General features: G+C 49.4%; 2 protein-coding genes across 5 annotated transcripts in view; one reads left to right on the top strand and one right to left on the bottom strand.

The window, feature by feature from the left end:
* Positions 1-4305, bottom strand: part of Kansl3 (KAT8 regulatory NSL complex subunit 3) — a 35121-nt gene extending 30816 nt beyond the window's left edge. For 2 of the 4 annotated variants that reach the window (XM_063229930.1, XM_063229931.1), the window contains exons 1-2: positions 4166-4305; positions 2680-2940 (exon numbers count right to left, since the gene is read on the bottom strand). In XM_063229930.1, the coding sequence (XP_063086000.1) occupies positions 2680-2894 (215 nt within the window). In that variant the 5' untranslated portion in view covers positions 2895-2940; positions 4166-4305. Of the gene's footprint in view, positions 1-1437; positions 1459-2679; positions 2941-3321; positions 3999-4165 lie in introns of those variants that run through there. The other 2 variants (XM_005004447.4, XM_063229933.1) reach the window with 2 other exon arrangements.
* A 928-nt stretch (positions 4306-5233) lies between these two features.
* Fer1l5 (fer-1 like family member 5) overlaps positions 5234-20298 on the top strand; it is a 45220-nt gene continuing 30155 nt past the window's right edge. Inside the window, exons 1-13 of the mRNA XM_063230343.1 lie at positions 5234-5380; positions 7172-7340; positions 9016-9068; positions 9748-9839; positions 10397-10505; positions 11476-11530; positions 11836-11948; positions 12695-12823; positions 13650-13712; positions 14487-14537; positions 18711-18741; positions 19649-19764; positions 19995-20115. Coding sequence (XP_063086413.1) covers positions 5234-5380; positions 7172-7340; positions 9016-9068; positions 9748-9839; positions 10397-10505; positions 11476-11530; positions 11836-11948; positions 12695-12823; positions 13650-13712; positions 14487-14537; positions 18711-18741; positions 19649-19764; positions 19995-20115 — 1249 coding nt within the window. The remainder of the gene's footprint in view (positions 5381-7171; positions 7341-9015; positions 9069-9747; positions 9840-10396; positions 10506-11475; positions 11531-11835; positions 11949-12694; positions 12824-13649; positions 13713-14486; positions 14538-18710; positions 18742-19648; positions 19765-19994; positions 20116-20298) is intronic.

Genomic DNA, 20298 nt, shown 5'->3' with positions numbered 1-20298 from the left:
GGGTGTTACAGGATTAGGACATTCCTGTCACTGTGCAGGGTTCTGCTGGACAGCACTGGACTAGTTCTACATTATTCACACACTGTCTCTTTCATTAGCAAGTCAACCGGTGATATGCTTGTTTTACAGGCCTCTGACAGCCTAAGACAGGTCACCTGGAATACTGTAGACACCTGAGCTATTTAACTCGCTGTGCATAGAACCTAAAACAAATACAAGCAGGTTTCTGAAGGGTCTTTCACATGCTAAAGTGATGTTAGTGAAATCTCAGTGCCTAAGTGTTCTCCCTCCACCTCAAGGTACAGATACTGAACCGACCTGGCTGCCCAAACACGATACTAAACAAATTGGCCCCCTGGCCATTACTAAATATCATTTTTTTTCTTGAGACAAGGTCTTGTTTTGTAGTTCGGGCTGGCATTGACATCACCATGCAGCCCAGGCTGGCCTCAAACTCAATGATCATCCTGCCTCAGCCTGCTGGGATTACAAGTGAGCGCCACCACGTCCAACACATCCCATTAATTTTTGACCTCGATGATCTTATTGCGCTCATTCTCAATGACCAGAAGAATTACATCATCATGAAATGAAGTGAAATAAACATGTACCGAGATTTGGCCCTAAGTAAGGAGCTGATTACCCTAGGTCAGCAGTGGGCTCACACTTGGGACTCAAACAGCTAAAGCAGTCACCTTGATTTCGTCAGCCCAAACCATCATCCCCAATCCTCCCAGCTCACGGTACCACCCAGCTGCTCAGCCAAACAGATAAAAGTCATCCTCATCTTACCTTTCCCTTCCCCGGCCTCTGCTGGCTCCCACAGCCCAGCCTGCAGGCTCCACCTAAGCAATTTCTCTAGGCCGCCCGTTTTCTGTGTGAGCTCTGCCCACCCTTATCCAGGCCGCCGGGATCTCTGGACCACCTCCACATACAGCAACAGCCTAACCCGGTTTCTGAGTGCCACTTTTGTACTGTCATCTATTTCATAAACCAGAAAATGAACTTTTCTAACTCTACATTGGATCTCTACCTTAAAATCCTTCAGTGACTCCCAGCCTCGGTCAACACCTCCCTTCCTCCTACTTGCACCCCTATGGCCACCAGGGTCTAGCTACAGTGACCTGTGAGTCCCTCTATGAAGCCAAATTTCCCACTTGGGGTCTGTATATAACTTATGTAAGAAAATAATCACCTAAGCACCAAAACAACCAAGTCTACAGAACCTCAGTTTAAAAAAATGTCAGGCAATATGGACCCAGGAGTTTCAATGGGAGCAAGAATTTTCACATAGGGTCAGGGCTTTAGCTCAGCGGCATAAGCGCCTGCCTGGCAAGCATGCAGTCGCATGCTTGATCCCAGATACCCAAAAAAAAAAAGAATTTTCACATAGCAGAGAAGAAAAGAGTTCATATTTAAGGAAATGTTTAGTTATACCTCAGGCCAGAGGCATCGAGATTCAAGTTACTAGATTCAAGGTCAATAAGCAACATGAAGTTTATTTCCTTATGTCCTTATTCTCCCCGAAGTCACAGACCCTGTGCCTTAAACAAAAGAGCCAACAAAATATTAACATCGTTGGAAAATGAAATACAAACTACTATTCTACATGCTTTTTTTTTTTTTTAATCGGTACCGGGGATCGAACTCATGACCGCCTGCTTGCAAGGCAGGTGCTTATGCTGCTGAGCTAAATCCCCAGCCCCTATTCTACATGTGTTTAAGACATATCATGGTCTCTCTAACTCATTCAAACTCAATGGGGGGATTTGAAGCAAAATACAAACTAAACAACTATCCCCCAACAAAATCTATAACTTGTACTTGAGGAAAGATTAAACATTATGTCAGATTAAAAACAAACAAAACGACTAGTCTCCCACAGCTTACAATTAAGGGCACGACGTTAGCTGGTGTGGTGGTACACATCTGTGATCCCAGCACATGGGAGGCTGAGGCAAGAGAGTCATGAATCTGAGGCTAATTTGGACTACAGAGGGAGGACTTATCTCAAAAAACAAATAGCCTTGGCTAGATTATCAGAACACAGCAACAAATTCTGAAATACAAGAAATCAGGGTGCCTTAATGCTCAAAAGAACTGCTAGGCAGTTTTAGTTAGGACAAGTGTGACTGTGTCACCTCCCAGGTAATAAATTTATGAAACTTTCTTCCTCTATAACGTAAGTCTGCTGAAAATATTAGTTAGACCTAAGAAGGGTCTGGATTAATCCGTGGCTTGGGAATTGGCTCCTAACCTTTGTGTACAATGCCAGGAAAAGCAAAAAGACACCAGTATAAAAGGGCTGGCACTGGCACTGTCACGCAAAGCCGAGCACCACATGGAGAGGCAGACGGTCTAATCCTGAGCAACAGTCTTTTCAAATCAACTTTTTAGCCCATTTCTTCATCAGCTGAATCCTCTTCAATGTCCCTGTTTCCTAAGTGAAAGACGTGTTCTGCTTTGCTCTGTGCCTTGCCTTCCTAACTTTTATGAGATGTCCTGTGGGCTACTGTTCACACTTAGGCCTGATAGTGCTACACTGCTTCACAGAGAGGCCTGAATTAAATATCCCAACTCCCTAGCCGAAGTCCCCAGGAAAATCCTCCCTCATCCCCACAGTCTCATCACTGCCTAGCCTGGGTATTGGTCACCCTAAGGAAAGCAGCTCTGACTCACATGGTATTCTCCTGCTGCCGCCGGGGAGTGACAAAGAGCATGCGGGTGGGGCGGGCGCTGCTGGCATCGGGGTGGGCACTCCATGGCTTGGCATAGCTGTGATCCAGGAAAACCAGGTCCAGCTCCCGTTCGTGCACCGACAGCTGGAAGAGCAGGGAGGTGCCCATGCGCCGAGCCGAAGTCTGGAAGTCCCTTTCCCCACCCCGGTGGGCCATGTCAGTCGAGGGGCAGCAGGTCAGGGCATGGGCACATGCTATTCACCTGCATTGAAAAGATTCAGTCAATTCAAATATCCTCAATCGCTCCCAACCTGAACTAAAATACTGACCTTTCCTTCTTTCTCATGAGTTCAAGATGGCCTCAAACTCATGACCATCCTCCTGCCTCAGCCCCAGTGTTGGGATTACATGTGTGCACCACCAGGCTCCGCTAAAACACTGACTTTGATGACTCACTGTCATTTGTATTGAGGATCTAACATTCAGAACACCTTGTCCAGGCAGAGGGCCCCTGAGATACCAACCACACACCACACAGGTGATGATGCTTCGAGCTCCTTGTCATGCCACAGCTCTGAAATGTGACTGGGAGGGAAATTGGACAGGGTCTAGCTATAATAGTTCAGGCTGGCCTTGAACTCACTGCATAGTTGAGGCTGGCCTCATAAAGGAGCAATCCATCTGCCTCAGCCTGACAAGTAGCTGGGATTACAGGCTTGAGCCACCATGCAAGGCGACAGACATCTTCTGAGAGCCGGGTCAGACCTTGGTTTACCGCCTTTTTGCAGCCTTATAGTCCCCTATTTTTCTGAGGGCTCCCTAGCCGGTGCAGATCCCACCTAGACAGACTCCCAATCTGAGAGCCAGCACCATTACCTACAGGGCACGGTGTGTTTGCGCAAACCGTAAGAATCACAAACCCTTCCAGCCCTCGGATCTACTCCTCATTGGGTGTAGAGAATGAGACCCGCGTGGGGCCCGCCCCCGGGGACCCCAGGAAGAGCAGGGCAAGGCAGGCTGCAGGAAGCTGCTCCCACCAAGGGCTCGCTCGCCCCGCTCCGCGTCAGGAGCAAATAGAAGTTCTGCATGTACTTTGTGACGCTCGGGAGTTTGTGAAAACATAAAAACCAGAGCCTCCAGCACAAGGCCTGTGCCGGGTGACAACCCGCAAGTGCCCGCTCCCTCGGCCCGGGGAGACCTCGCGGGTTCCCGCCCTGGCCCTCAAGGCGCTTCCGATCTCATTCCCGCCCCAGGGCTCCGGGACGCGGCCCTGGTCGCCGGGAGTCCGGACGAGGAGCCGCCGCCGGCCCGGCCCGGCCCCGCGTCACCACGGCCCCCACCCGTCCGCCCCGACCCTGCGGTTCCTGCCCCGGCCCCCCGCATGCCGGGGAGCCCCGAGACCCTCGCTGAGCCCCCCCGCCCCTCCCCCACTCTGGGCTGCGGCCCCCACGGCCCGGCGCCCCCGCGGGGACCGACGCGCGTCTCACCCGCAGTCCTCGGGCCGCGCGCTCGCCCGGGCCGGACCCCAGCGCGCGTGCGCGCCACCGCCTCCCGGGCGCCCGGGGAAACGCGGAAGCGGATAACTGCGTGGGAAGGGAGCGCGGCGAGCCGCAAAGCCCGGAATGGATTCAGCGGCGACGACTCAGTCCCTAAGAGAGGAGCCGAGAACGCGCGCGCCTGAGTGCGTCTCCGCCGCAGAAACACTCAGCCGCTGCACTTTTGGCAGGGAAGAGGATCCAGGAGCTGGGTAGCTCTCACTGCTCATCAATCTCCAGCCCCACCCCAACAGCCTTTTGCGCACCCGCCCAATTTTCTTATTAAAAACTTCCTGGTGAGCCGGGGCGTGGCGGCTCATGTCTGTAATCCCAGCATTCAGGAGGCTGAGGCAGGAGGATCACTATGAATTTGAGGCCAGCCTAGGCTACATAGTGAGATCCAGCCTCAATAAAAGGTTGCTTTTTTTTTAAGGATGGGGGTGTAGCTTAGTACTAGTACACTTGCCTAGCACGCTAGATACTCTAGGTTCAATCCCCAACCCCGAAAAAAAAATTATTCTTAACATTAGAAACACAAAAGGGCTGGCGATTTAGTCTCAAAGCACGTGCTTGGCAAACACGATGTTGTGAGTTCAATCCCCAGTACCAAAATAATTAAAAATGAAAACACAAAAAGTTGCCATGAGCCAAAAAAATGACTCTTAAAAAATAGACTATTAAATGGGGTGTGGTGACTCACATCTGTAATTCTAGCACTCTGGAAGCTGAGGCAGGAGAACTACAAGTTCTATCCTAACCTGAAAATGTAGAGATTTGGCAACATCTTGTCTCAAAACAAAACCTAAAGTCTGTTAAAAATACTTAGGGACTGGGGATGTAGCTCAGTGGTAGTGTGTTTGGGGAGACCCCGGGTTTATCCCCAACACCTACAATAAATAAAATTTTTTTTAATTACAGGAAGCTTTGCTGAGTGTTGTTGGTTCCTACAGAGGGGCATCTGGCTTATGGTTTTCAGAATTCGGTCCATGGGAAGCTGACCCCAAGCATGGCACCTGCGACATGGATCAGGGCACAGTACAGAAGAGGAACAGGCAAGGGACCAAAGGCAGTGCTACCCAGGTGCACCCAGCATGCGACATGTGTTTCACCACTCTGCTGGGCATTTCACAGCCCAATGAAGTCCACCTATCAGGATTGACGGTCACGGTATTGTGTGCATACAACAGATTGACTCAGCCAGGAAGAGGAAGACAGTACTGATACACCCTGCCACATGCACAAAGTTTGAAAATATGCTGACTCTGATATGAATTTGGCCAGGGTTTTGCTTTGGAATAGTCTATTCTACTATTAAGAGTTCATTCTATAAAAGCAAATAATCTTTTAGATATTAAATATGTTGCAAATTTTTTGTACTCTGATATTTGTCTTTTAACTTTAAGCTCCATTTTCTATACAGGAGTATTAATTTTAAAAAAAGCAAAACAGAAAAAAGGATAGAAACAATACTGAATTTCAAAAAAATAGTAGGAAATTAACACTTGTTAATATATTGTATATTGTTATCTTAGAAGTAGTTGCTTAGGTAACAAGATTTAGGCATTAAAAAAATGATCAAACAAACAATGAAAGCCCAAAGTGTTTTTGATGAACTAACAGATTAATAGTTTAGTTATCTATAGGAATATTAAATTTTATTAGGCAAGTATGTCAGCCTTTTCCTCTCTGAGGTATGCTTAGTTTGAAAAATCATTAGCTTGAAAAATCATTAGCAAGCTCATGCATGATGGTACAGACCTGTAATCCCAGAACCCTGGGAGGCTGAGGCAGGAGAATCACAAATTGGAGCCCAGCCTGGGAAATTTAGCAATTTAGTAAGACCCTGTCTCAAAATAAAAAAGGGCTGGAATGGAGTTCAGGGCAAAGGTCCTGAGTTCAGTCCCTAGTACAAAAAAAAAAAAAAAAAAAAGGAAGGGAGGGAGGAAGGAAGGAAGGAAGAAAGGGAGACAGGAGGGAGGGTCAATCATCATTTTGTGTTTATAGAGTTCAAGGAGTGCTTTCTCTTTAAATCTGCTGTCTAGAAAAGTGTTGCACTGTGCTCACACATTCAGCTTTTAATGCCAGGCACCTTTTAGAATGCACAGTAAGCTCACTGCTAATTAGTCTGTCAACACATACTTTAAAAATATTAACTTTCATTCTCACCACAGGTGATGGTGCCATTTATACAGTATTAGAGGCTTATCTCACAGGAACCATAGAAGAGAATGACCCAGCTCCATCTTTAAGAGTAGGGGCCTTGGGAGCCATAGACAGTCACAGGGAAATTACTGGCTTATGGGTTTTTTTTTTAACTTTTACAAACCCAGCCAACATAAGAGTTCATTAGTCAAAGCACTGATTTTCTTAGCTGGGTGTGGTGGTGCATGTCTATGATCCTAGCACTTGGGAGGCTGAGACAGGAAGATCTCAATGAATTTGAGTCAGCCTGGGCTACACAGTGAGTTCAAGGCCAGCCTCGACTACCTAATGAGCTCTGTCTCAAAAAAAAAAAAAAAAAAAAAAAAGCTGACTTTCTTTTATTAAATAAAGACTCATACCTAAATTTAGGTGTCCTTCAGAAAAAAGGAACCCTCAATGTTGTCTTCCCCCTGGGCAGGGCTTCCTCTGAGCCTTCACTAAAGTAGTTCTTGATTTGCTTTTACCTGTTCTCCCATGGCCTGCCTTCCTTTGCTCGTCTAAACTGTGGGACTTTGGCAGTGGTCCACTCCAGACAACTTGGCCTATGTAAAGAAAAAGAAAAAAACAAACTTTATCACAAGGACAGCGAAGATGGGAAAGAGAAGAGAAATCAGCGTCAGAGCAGCCCTGTCCCTTGATTTCTGTCTCCAGTCCCTGGCTGGATCCACACTCTGTGGTCCTTGCTCCTGTGGGGGCTGGCATAGGGCTCCAGAACCAAGGCACCCCCCCCTCTGTGACACCCCCCTCTGTTGCTAGGCCCCACTCACCCAGGGCCACCAAGAGAAGCCTGGGAGCAAAGGGTTCCAAGAAGGAGACAGGGCTGCCGGAGGAGGGGGCGCCATGCTGCGGCTGGTCGTGGAGTCTGCCCGGATTGAGCCGCCCCTGAGCCCCCCGCCCAGACCCTGCCTGACTGTCTACTTCAGAGGTGAGAGCCGGGCTCCCAGTGGGCAGAACCGGGTGCACTGATGAGTTTGCTGATGTGCTGCTGGGTACAGTGATAAGGTGGGCGCTATCCAGCTGTCTCATGAAACAGTTTTGCAGAAAGAAGAAGGTCACACTTGTTAACCTCCTTCCATGAGCTCAGGCTGTGCCATAAACAGGTTATAGGGTGTGGTGTGTGGGTGTGGTGGCACACACCTGCCATCACAGCACTTGAGAGGCTGAGGCATGAGGGTGCCGGTACATTTAAAACTAGTTTGGGCTACATAGTGAGTTCAAAGCCAGAAAGAAAGAAAGAAGAGAGAGAGAGAGAGAGAGAGAGAGAGAGAGAGAGAGAGAGAGAGAAAGGAAGGAAGAAAAGAAAGGATGGTCCCTGCTTTATAGGATTGATATGAGGATTTAAATAGAGAATAAGCAGGACAAGGTGGTGCACATATGCCTGCACCATCTGAGAGGCTGAGTCAGGAGGATCACAAGTTCAACCCAGCCTAGGCAATTTAATGACTTAATGAGACCCTGTCTCAAAACATAGGACTGAGAATGTAGTTTAGTGCCACATCCTGAGTTTAATTCCTAGTACGAACAAAAAAAGAAAAAACACATGGAAGCTAGGTGTGGTGGCACACACCTGTAATCCTAGCACTTGGGAGGCTGAGGCAGGAGGACCATAGAGTTCAAAGCCAGCCTGGGCTACAAAGTGAGTTTGAGCCAGCCTGAACTGCATAGCAAAACCCCATATCAAAAGAAACAAAAAAATTCAAAGTATTCTGGGGAACGCTGTGTCTGTACTGAACAGGTGAAGGCTTTATCTTGTCACCATTCCTGAAGTAGTACAGTACAGTAACAGTTCACATAGTGCATGTGTGTGTGTGCAGGCGTGCGTGTGTGAGTGTGTGTATGTATGTATATTGCGTGGGATCCTGTAAATCAGCTAGGCTGATTTACAGTTACATGGAGGGATGAGTGCAGGTTGGAATGATATGTAAATGATATGCAAATATCATGCCATTTTACATAAGGGACTTAAACACACATGGATCTTAAACACACTATCAGCTGGGGAGGAGCATCCCAGAACCAATCCCCAAGGACAATGAGGGACGACTCCAACTCCTGCAAGAGAATAAAATGCCTTTCAGGTTTTCCCCTGTTCTATAAATTATAATAGCCAGACAGGGGACATTTAGGACTCTGGACTCACAGGGTGACATTCACTTATGTCTCCAGTCTGTAAGTCTATAGGCTGTGGGAGCTCGGCATAGATTGGCCAGGCAAGAGAAATGCTGCTCCTCCGTGAGATTCCAGCCATCCTCACCTCTGTATCACGGCACCATCTTGCTTTCTCCTCCGAGAAATATCTCTTATAAAAAGGCTACCTGGGGGCCAGGGGTTTAGCTCAGTGGCACAAGAGCCAGCCTCCCAAGCACAAGGCTGTGAGTTTGATTCCTGATACCAAACAAACAAACAAAAAAGCCTGCATACCAGCCGTGGTGGCCACACCTGCAACCCCAGCATTGTCCAAACAAAGGGTGACGCAAAATGAGACAACGTGAAACTCTCAAAGAAAGAAACAGTCGCTGCCACGTCACAGCTGCCGATGTCCTACCTCTGTGGACCCCATTCAAGCCTGGATGCTGAAACACCCTTGTTGTCTTCACCAGATATCAAGAAGAGAACTCGTGTCGTGGAAGGGAATGACCCCACGTGGAACGAGGTAGACACCCTGGGCAAGGCCTGAAGAGGGACCAACAACCTCAGCAGCCCGGGGGAAGCCGGCATGGTGGCCTATACCAGTGTTCCCAGCACCTGTACGAAAGGGTGGGACTGCCCCAGTAGGAAGACCCTGTGCTCAGTCTCCGTTCTAAACAACAAAATACAAACCGATAAGGGGCAGAGGAGGGGTCCAGGCAGGGGTTCAGACATCCCAGAAGCAGCAGGTAACCCCCAGCTTCGCTCCAGGCTGAAATATCTTGGTCTTGGAGTTAGCCTCTGCCCTGAGGGCCACAAAAACACACAGCTGCCCACAGCTGTTCTTAGTTCTCCCCACACTGATGGGCATGGATCATGGTGTGGCCCATCAACTAACCCAACCAGGCCCTCCGGATGCACCTAGAAGCCTCCCTATGCAGCCCTCCTTCCATTCCTGCTGCCCTGACCCCCACACCCTTAGCTCCTAAGGCGCCTACCAATGCAGTCCAAGTCACTGAGACCCAGGTGAGATGCTCCACACCCGGGCAAGGCAGCAAGCACCAGCTTCTTAGGAAAATAGACACGAAGGAGGCTCCCAAGTTCTAGAGAAATGCAGTGCCAGCCCTCCTGGCTTCTCCTCCTCTCCTGGGGTGTGGCCTGGGAAGGGCTGGGCAAAGCAGCTTACTCCTCCGTGTCCCCCATAGACTCTCATCTGGCACCTCTGGAGCCGCCCCCTGGAAAATGACTCCTTCCTGCAAATCATCCTTCGGGACATGGTCCCAAAAAAGACAGAAAGGTGAGCTGGAGATGGAGGAGCCTAACTGCTGGACCGAAGGCGTAGCAGACGATGTATGTCTTGTCTCAAGCCCATAATTCACCACGATGCAGGGACCAGAGCCCACTCCAGCCGCTAAAGGAAAAGAACAGGCCAAGGGCAGGTTTTGGAAGCCTAGTAAGGCTGGGAAAGCAAATCAGCGAGGACTAGGGGTCCCAGCCGTAGCTCTGTTCTGAAGCCACAGACCCCAAATCTCTGCTTTTCTCCCCTGAATCCTGGTTTCCCATTGTGAACAGAGACCAAGCTCCCACGCAGGGTGGCGGTGTAGCTCATCAGGGTAAGGTTTCCAGGGAGGGAGAATCTGATTGGACCAGCTGTGGTCAGGTGTTCACCTCTGATCCAATCAACGGTTACCTTTTTTTTTTTTTCTTTTAGACTCCAAAGCTCTGAGCCCTCTGGTGGAGTCCCACCTTACTGGGGTTTTCAGCTTCTAGATGGAAACCATCTATAGCTAAAGCGACACCCTGGGACCCCCTTTCCTTGGGATTGCATCTCACACCTGCTCCTTGCCTCTCCAGGTTCATTGGCCTGGCCACGGTCCTGCTCAAGCCATTGGTGCAAAAGCCCAGGAAGGTCCTTTTCGTGAAGGACCTGACTCTGCTCAACCATGCCATGATGCCCACAGATGTGAGTCAGACCCCAAAGAGCAGCTGGAAAAATAACAGCAGCTGGTGTAGCTGAGCTCCTCTGGCTTCCTACCCCGGGGTCTCCTTCCTCTAACTCCCCATCCTGCCCTCCATCTACTGACAGGGGTGACTGACCTTTCCCGGGCCACTGTGCTCGCCACGGGGAGACAAAATAGAGCTTTGGCAAAGACTCAAAAGCAGGCACGGGTGGGAAAGCTTGGTAAGGGACACTGAGAAGTCTTCCGGTTGACCCCCTGGTTAGAGGCTGTTGGCTTGGGACAGCAAAGGTAGGGTAACTAGAAGCTCAGCATCTCATGCAGTTGGTTTTGGGGTGCATAACTGGTTTTCTCCTGTTGGTCCTAAGTTGGTAGTGGGAACAGAAATTAAGGCAGCTGTCACCTTGTAATTAGTCATCAAGCCCTGGCTATTTGGGCCTGATTAGTATTGTTCGGCTTTTTTAATTGGTGTGAGAACAGCATCTGACTACAAGCCTTCCTGGACTGATTACTGCATATAATGTATATGGCATCCCTCAGAAGGGAATGCGTTTTCCCAGTGGGCATTAAGGGCATGGAGAAGGGATAGGTTCGAGGAGGGTGAGCTCCCTGCACTCCTGGTACATGGTAGAGGGTGGAGGAGAAGAGAACAGAACTAAGACTGGGTGACCGGCAGAGACCAGAGGGAGAAGGCCTGTGGTCTCCATGCTGAGCACACCCGGTCCTGGGCTGGTCCCTTATCGCCCTCTTGTATCTTCTGCCATCGTTACTACTACGTGGCCCCTCTATTGTCCAAATCTCGCTGCAGTGCATTGTTCTGTCCTCACCAGTTCATGTGCCTATGGGGTGGCTCTGTCCCATGCCAGCATCATTGTCCCCAGGAGGGCACCAACCTAGCCAGCCTGGAGCGGGAATAGGTGCTAAGACTCAGCCAGGGCTCCCAGGGTCCAGCTTACTACTTCCCTGCCTTTGCAGAGCACTGTCAACCTGCAGGTGGCCCATGTGACCCACTGGGACAGTGAGAAGACAGGTACGTCCTTCTCTGGCTCCATCCCTGTCTTTCAAGCAGAACTGGACAGGCTTTGAGGGAGCTTTGAGACCAAGCCTTTGAGGTTAGGGTGCCTAGAGCCCTCCTGTGTCCCGAGTCAGGTCCAGGGCTCCATGGTGACGAGGCTGGGTGGGGCCTTCGGAGTGCCCTGGGAGCGCATGCACTTCATCAGGGCCTCTTGGGCGTGGCTCTGTCCAGTGCTGGTCACTGTGGACATAGGGTAAATTGGTAGAAATGTTCCATGCCTGCCAAGCTCCAGCCTCTGACTCCCACTTGTGTTTCTCCAGGCGGTGGAGACCCTTTGGGCATAACCACAAAGGAGGCGGTCCAGCAGAAGTTTCCGATCCCCGGCTCCACAGGGATGCCCAGGATTCTGTCCTCCAAGCCTCAGCACTTTCAGGTGAGGACCCTGCAGGCTGAGACGCCACATGGCCCACCTGACCCTTTTGCGGGGCTCCTAAGATGTCTGCTCCCCGGCCTAAGGTTGGCACTCAGACCCAGCTTTAGGTCCTCAGGTTTTCACTGAGTCACCAGCTCCTCCATTCTGAGTAGCTTCCATCTGTGCCTGAGGCAAGAGAGGCATAAGGAAGGGCTGTGGTGCCCCCGCAGGCCCCCATGGGTGCTGGGTGGGGGCAGCACAGACTGGCCTGTCCCAAGCCCTCGAGTTGCTGACAAAACAAAGCTAAGCCCACGCAAGGCCAAAATCTCTGTGCAAGAAAACCAAGAGGTGTGGAGAAGGCTGGGAAGCCCATCCCACGCCTCACTGACCTCCGTCTGAGCTGACCCCAGGGCCTGGCATCACTGCCACATTCCGTCAGCTCCCCGGCCTGCCAATGCCAGGGGCTCAGCATCCAGTCCATGATCACCCCCACTTCTGCACTGCCACTCCCTGCCCCAAGCCACTCCTGTCACTTTCTGGACCACCCCATCCAGACAGCCTCGTCCTGAGCTCACAGTCAGCAGCTCTCTCTTGGCCCTTCTTTGGTCACTGTAGTCTCTCAGAGAGATCTGTCTGCCCTGTGGTGCATTTTCTTAAAAAGCCTGAGTGTCCTGGGACCAACCTCGCTCCTTACACAGGCTCCTGGTCCTTGAGAATCCAACCTTGTTTCTCGAGGGAGCCTGGTCCCCACTCACTCTCCTCTGTAGGTTCGGGTGAAGGTGTTTGAAGCCCGGCAGCTCATGGGTAACAACATCCAACCAGTGGTGAAGGTGACCATCGCAGGCCAGCAGTACCACACGCGGATCAAGATGGGAAATAACCCTTTCTTCAATGAGGTGGGCTGAGCCAGGGCTGGTTGGGCAGATGGGGCAGCCAGCAGCTGTGTGCCCTCTGCAGGCAGCAGGCACACTGTCCTGATGAGGGTGTACAAAAGTGCTTGTTCTCCAAGTGTTAACTGAGCACCTACTGAGGGCTAAGCACTGGGATACAGTAGGGTACAATTCAGAGCCCTGCATGGAGGAGCTGGGGTCTGGTGGTCAGTGCTAGAGCCCCAGTCTGCAGCATCATATATGCCTCTGCATAAATACTTGTTCAGGTAGCTTTAAAGAGAAGAAAAGCACTATGGGATGTGGGAGGAGTGAGCCAGTCACAAGGCCAGGATCCAGAGAGAGAGAATTCAGAAAACTTCTACCAGGGAAAGATGGGCTGGGAGGAGAAAGATGATTGAGGAAAGAGGAACCGTGTTTACAAAAGCTGGGAGCAAGAAGCAGCTCAACTCATGGGCAGAACAGGAGACGAGGGTGTGAACCTAGAGTGTGGGTTGGGGTCTTGTCACTGACACACTCAGGATCCATGGACTAAAGCAGCGAGGTGAGAGGAGAAAGGGGTTCTGGGTCCTGCAGGAGCGCGGTGGGGTGGACTTGGGGTGATGTGGGAGGAGACAAAGCCTCTAGTCACCATCCTGGACCTGGAGCTGCTCACTGCTCTGGGGAGCCCCTACTGCTGCCTGTCCCCTGGGAACCCGCCAGGCCCCGGGTGCTCTTTGCGTCCAGAGGGGCGACAGGGTCTTTAAGAAGCCGTGGGACAGGCAAAGTCAGGGAACAAGCGTGCAGCGTGGTGGTGGAGGAAACACAGCCCTCCACCTTCCTTTCTCTGCTGCAGATCTTCTTCCAAAATTTCTATGAGGTCCCTGCGAAGTTCTTCGAAGAGATCATCATAGTCCAGGTGAGGAGTCAAACTGGTCCCCAGCAAAATGGGTCCAGCTTTCTTGTCCTGCCTCAATACTGGGAATCAATTTGGCCCCAGCCCTGCCCTGAGGACTAGCATCCCTTGAGAGGCAGCATCTCTACCACCTTTGTCACCCACTCCCAGCCCAGATTCTTTATTTACTCAACAAATGTTACAGATTGCCAGCTGGCAAGCTCTGAGCAGGCTCTGAGGTGAACAAGGCAGCCCTGTCCCATGTGGCAGGGTTCTTGTCTCCCCAAAGATGTTCATGTCCCTGTGTCCAGGTGTGACTGTGGGCTACCAGCTGCCTGAGGAGGACAGGAGGCTTCCCCTGGAAGTGTTTGATGTTCTTAGGGAGAAGACAGGAAACAGCCAGGACAATGAGTAATGTGAGAAGTTACTGCGACACATAGTTTTGTGTTGAGCTGGGGGAGTGAATCCGTCTCTCCGATCAGTTTCCCCCACCCATGAGATGGAACTGAAAACCTGAACCTCTTAGGGTTCCTCTGAGAAGTAAGTGAGGGCAGCTGTGCTGAAGCACTGGCTGTTAGAAACAGTGAAATCGGGGCTGGGGATTTAGCTCAGCGGCATAAGCACCTGCCTTGTAAGCAGGCAGTCGTGAGTTCGATCCCCGGTACCGATAAAAAAGGAAAAAGACAAAAAAAAAAAAAAGAAACAGTGAAATCCTGGGGACCCTGGATATGCCGCCACTATTGCTTCTACACGAGGTGGGGGTTAATAATTAAGATCTTTCTGGAAACTGCCTTGCAGGTGCTGAACTCCTCTGCTATGAGATCCAAAGCAGAGATTGGGAGATTCCAGGTGAGCCCTGTATATAAGACAGGAGGCTGTAAAAATGCTTGTAGAGACAGCTTAGAGCCTAGGGGATTTGCACACAGAAAGGTCCAGATTTAGATCCACCTACTTAGAAAAGTTATTCCTACTAAATGACATAGGTAGGGGCTGGGGATTTAGCTCAGCGGCATAAGCGCCAGCCTTGTAAGCAGGCAGTCGTGAGTTCGATCCCCGGTACCGATAAAAAGGAAAAAGACCAAAAAAAAAAAAAAAAATGACATAGGTAAGCCTCTGTTTCCTCATCTGTCAAGTGGAATAATTATTTACCCAACCTGCAGTGTCATAAATTACCAAAACCTGTGAGCTGTGGACAAAGTTTGTATCTCCCCCTAATGAAAGCAGAGGTTCCAAAAAGGCCAGGCTAATTTGTAGAGACAGACAGACAGACAGACAGAGACAGAAAGACAGAGAGGGCCTGCTGTCTGTGAACGCAGAGTAAGCTGATATGATCTTTGGAGCCACAGGTAGAGAGATGAGGGACCTCACACACACACAGTTGTGACGGCCTAACCCAAGGCTCTCCAAATCCAGAAAGATCAGGAAAAGGTGGGTCATGAAACTAAAGACAGGATGGCCCATCATTGCATTTGACTCTTAGGGCAGCAGGCTGTGGCCACACCACCTGGATGGTGCCAGATCGCTCCTGATCCCTCCTAGATCCGTCAGAGAGTAAAATTACAGCCATTTAGCTTAAAGATTTTAACTAGCTTTGAGGTTCTAGGATGAGGCAACACATCATTCCCTAAAACAGAAGAAGCGATTCTCCGGGCTGAGCAGAAGTTGATTTTCCCAGGCATGGTGGCACACACACCTGTAACCCCAGCAACTCTGGAGATTGAGGCAGGAGGATCACGAGTTCAAGGCAGCCTGGGCAATTTATCGATCTCCACTCCATCTCTCAAAACAAAGAAAAAGAGCTGGATTTTATGCACAAAGAAGCATAAACAAAGAACAAAATGCTGATTGGTCATTCCAAAGTTACTTCCTTTTTGGGAGATAGACAGGGAGACAGAACAAGAAAATAACTGATTGGTTAATATCAGATTACTTGAAGTCCCTTTAAAATTTTTTTTATTTAAAAACTTTTATTGTTACAAGTACACGTTTGCGGGGCTGGAGATTTAGCTCAGCGGCATAAGCGCCTGCCTTGCAAGCAGGCAGTTGTGAGTTCGATCCCTGGTACTGATTAAAAAAAAGAAAAAAGACAAAAAAAAAAAAAAAAAAAACAAATACATGTTTGCAGTAGCCAATGATTACATTGACCACGGGGAGTCAGTGCATACGCATAACACTTCTTTCTTTCTTTCTTCATCCCCTTCTCCTCTCTTCCCTCTCCCTTTCTCCATTTCTTGGCTCCTTTCCCATTGCAAAAGCTCTATCTGCTCACTTCCTCTTGTCCATCTTTCACTGCACTCTTTAATTTATTTGGACTTTGGATTTCTCCTAGAAGAGAAGCCACAGGGCAGTTAGCGTGTGTGTCTGATTTATCTCTCTTAACCTTATGGTCTAAGGGTGTAAGACTATAAAGATTAAAGCAGATGGAAAGTCATTGTCCTGCCCGCTGGCCTGTTTGAGAAAAGCGGCCACCTCCCTCCTCTCCGATGTCTTGGAAGGTTAGATAACAATTCAGTTTCTGTTCAGCGGGATGGCACTTCAGTGAATCAAGGCTGTGCTGGCTGGGGTGACAGTGTGGGTTCTGGGTCTTTCCGGTGCAGACTTGGGCTTTCTCTGAAACTCAGTGTCCCCCCTTGCAGAGCAGGTGAAGATGGGCCTCCTTTCCAAATTGCTTTAAAGATTAGAGTAGTTGAGAAAGGCTGTGCTGCAACACCAGCAGCCGGTTAATCTGAATTGTCTGCTGGACTGGGTTAAGGGACTCCTGCAGAGATGAGTAGGAGGGGGAGCCTGGCTGGAGGAAGTAAGTCACAGGGTGTGACCTGGGGGACTACATTGTCCCTGACCCTGTCTTCTTAAAAGCTTTCCCTCTCTTTTCTTCCTGGCTGCCATGAGTTGAGCAGCTGTCCTGTGCCACACCTTTCTGCTGGCATGTCCCTGCCTTGCCATCAGCCAGCCATGGACTGAACCCTCTGAAACTGGGAGCCAAAATACACCTCTCTTCCCTTAAGTTGTAAGATCAGGAATTGAGCCCTGGTGGCCAAAGCTGACCAATACAGCATTTTCATCTGCTTAGCTGGTATTACTAATGTTGGCTGGGGTCTTGATAATCAGCTTTCCGTCACTGGAACAAATGTGTGATAATCGACCTACATAACAGAGGGTTACAGTTCTAGAGGTTTCAACCCATGATCATCGGCCTGGTTACTCTGTGTTTTAGATTGTTACGTTTGTGAGTACAAGCTGGCGGTACATAAAGGTTAGTGGGGAGTTGGTACACATACACAGCATCTCTTAACTCCTTCTCCATTCCCTTTCTTTTCCCTTCCCTCCCCTGCTTCCTCCTCCCTCCATCTCTTGCTCCCCTTCCCATTTGTAGAACTTTTATCTTCCTGCTTCCTTTTTAAAAAATTTTGAGGTGTATTATCTTTTTATATTTTTTATTTTTTATATTTTTTATTTTAAAGAGAAAAAAACAAAAATAAGAAGCAAACATAAAAAACAACAACAAAAACCCATCAATAGCTATATAGGTTTTCAAAACAAGATGATAAAAATTTAATGGTAGTTGTTATATTGCATATTGTTATCTGCAAAATAGTTGCTCAGGTTACCAGATACAGAAATACAACAAAACAGTAAAACAGAACAAAATATTGGATTTCAAAAACATGACAGAAGCAAATCCCCCACAGCTGCCACAGTGCATACTGCCATCCTCCAAATAGATGCCTAGACCGCCAGCTCCAGGGCTGCAAAGTCAGTCAAACAATACAAGCATTAAGTTATTTTTTTTCTATTTCGGTTGCTATCATGGAAGCCTGACTCACTCCAAATCAGCCCATGGCTTACCAGGGGGTGGGTGGGATTTGCTCTTCTGGTGTCCCAGGCTCATGGGAAAGTGTGGTTTGACTTCTTGATTCTCTTTCTGCTCCCCATGGCAGCTGCCCCTGGCTTATGAGAAGATGTGGTTTTCCTAGTATTTATTTTTTTATTTTGCTCTTTATAATTTAGGTTTCTCATATAAGAGAAACCATGCCATATTTAAGCTTATGTATATGATTTATTTCATTTAACTTCATAGTGTCAAGATGTATCCATTTTCCTACAAAAAACCTCAATATCCTTCTTTATGGCAGAGTAGTACTCTACTGGCTGTAAATATCACACTTCCCTTACCCACTCATCTGCTGATGGACATACAGGCTGCTCCCCAGGTTTAGTGCTGTGAGCTGTGCTGCTACAAACTTGGGTAATGATGGATCACTGAACTGTGCTGTCTCTGACTCTTTCAGGAAGATGTCTAGAAAGAGGATAGCTGGGTGCAATGCATTTTTGCTTTAGCTCTTTGAGGAATCCCCATAGTGGTGGTCCTGGCTCACATTCCCACCAACTGTGTGGGAGGTTCCTCTGCCTCACAGCCTTGCCAGCGTTATTTCCTTGCTAGATAAGGGCCGCTCTTTCTGGGGTAAGAATGGATCTCAGTGGTTTTTTGTTTGTTTGTTTTTGTCTTTTTCCTTTTTATCGATACCAGGGATCGAACTCACGACTGCCTGCTTGCAAGGCAGGTGCTTATGCCGCTGAGCTAAATCCCCAGCTTTGGTTTGCATTTCTTTTTTTTGAGTCAGGGTCTCACTGTGTAGCCCAAGTTGGCCTCAGACTTGTGGCAATGCCCGTGCCTCCGCCTCCTGAGTGCTGGGATTACAGACATGCACCACCACACCCGGCCTCAACGTACATTTCCCTAATTAACCTGGTTGCTTTGGTCCCGTGATGTCACAGCATAGTGGGGACATGTGGCAGAGTAAAGCCACTTGCTTTGTGACCAGGAAGCAAAGGGGAGAGAGAGGAGGGACAAGGCTACCATTTCCTTGGAGACACAGTCCCCGCCCCCAGTGACCTGAGACCACCCATTGGGTTCCCTATTCCCCATAGCACTGGGTTGGGGTCTAAGCACAAGCTGTGACCACTGGGGTCTAAGATCCAGACAGAGCTGGGCTCTGACCACCACCCGCCCTGTCTTTGCAGACAGACGTCGGGTTCGTCTACCATTCTCCAGGTAGGTAAAGGTGGTTGCAAATCTGCGCACCTCGAGAAAAATCAGACCAGGCTCAGACTAACTCAGGATCGCCAACAAATGAGGGGAATATTATGGGGTTTGAGCCATTTTCTGTACTTGATAATATTTTTCTGAACTATATGATATTATCTTTATAACAATAGCATTTTTCTCTAAACAATTCAAGGTATTCCTTTGAGTCAAAAGCTAACCTTTTATTGTAACCCTGGGTTGGATTTCTATATTTTTGAACCCAGTTTTGGGAGATTGAGGTTGTTAACATCTTTACTTGACTGCTAATAATTGTACATGTTTATGGGGTACCCAGTGACAGTTTAATACATGTATATGATGTGAAGATCAGCTCAAGGTAGTTGGTATCACCATTGCCTCAAACATTTATCATTTCTTTGTGCTAGAAATATTCAAAATCCTCTCTACTAGCTATTTTGAAATTAGCAACGATTGTTAACCATAGGAGGCTGAGACAGGAAGGGCGAAAGTTTCAGTCCTGTCTGGAAAATTAGTGAGACCTGGTCTCCAAATACAAATGAGGGTTAGGAATGTATCTCAGTGCTAGAGCTCCTCAGGGTTCAATCCTTAGTACCAAAAAACAAGGAAGCATACTTGCCTGTGGGCAGAACACTGCAGGATTCGCACTCTGTACGCCTCTCCTCTGTAACCCTAACCGAGGATACACCCTTCTGGCTGGTTCCCAGGGTGCCCAGAGGGCTGCCTGTGAGTACCCTTCATCGCCTACTTGGAGAAGGGACCCCCATTTCCTGCTGTCACAGTGGGAACCCAGTGCACAAGACACAGGCATCCCTCTCTGTCTCCCCTGGAAACGCAGCATTAGGGCAGCATGGTGGGACTGGGCCTGGTCTCCCACAGTCCTCTCCTTCTGCAGGCCACACTCTCCTGAGGAAATGGCTAGGCCTCTGCCTGCTGAACGAACCCGGCAGTGGAGTGAGAGGCTACGTGAAAGTCACCATCTGCGTCCTCGGTGTCGGAGACCAGGCCCTGGTGAGGCTTCCCCCAGGCCCTGAGACCTTCCCGCCCCTGGCTGGCTGCTTCTTGGTCACCCCTGGGCCCTCGAAGTGGCCATTCTCCTGCAAATCCGTCCTTTGTCTTCCTGTGCCATAACAGGGTCGTTCCACTCTCCCTGCACCAAGTGGGAGGTTGGGGACACAATGGGTGGCCTTGGCTGTGACAGCCCTCGACCCTGAGGCTTCCCGGATCTCTGGTCCCTCCAGGTGGATCAAAAGCTGCTGTACGGAGCTGACACAGACGTCGAGGTTATCAAGTCCGCGGCCGTGCAGACGACCATGGCTTACCTGCAGCTCTTTATCTACTGTGCTGAGGACCTGCACCTCAGTTAGAGTCGGGGAGCAGGGCAGGAGGTCCCCCAGATCCTCAAGGGGCTCCCCATCCCTTCTGACACTGACCTAAGATGTGGGCTTGGGAGTGGGAGATGATGAAATCCGCCATGGGTTGCTATTCAAAGGCCCTGTGGCCAGCCTTCCAGAGGGGCAAGTGCCTCTGATGCCCTTGTGTAGA

Source organism: Cavia porcellus, unplaced genomic scaffold (genome assembly GCF_034190915.1).
Source record: "Cavia porcellus strain 051 isolate PalLab524CR breed Dunkin Hartley unplaced genomic scaffold, mCavPor4.1 scaffold_18, whole genome shotgun sequence".
NCBI classification, from domain to species: domain Eukaryota; kingdom Metazoa; phylum Chordata; class Mammalia; order Rodentia; family Caviidae; genus Cavia; species Cavia porcellus.
This window is presented reverse-complemented; position numbering and strand designations above follow the sequence as displayed.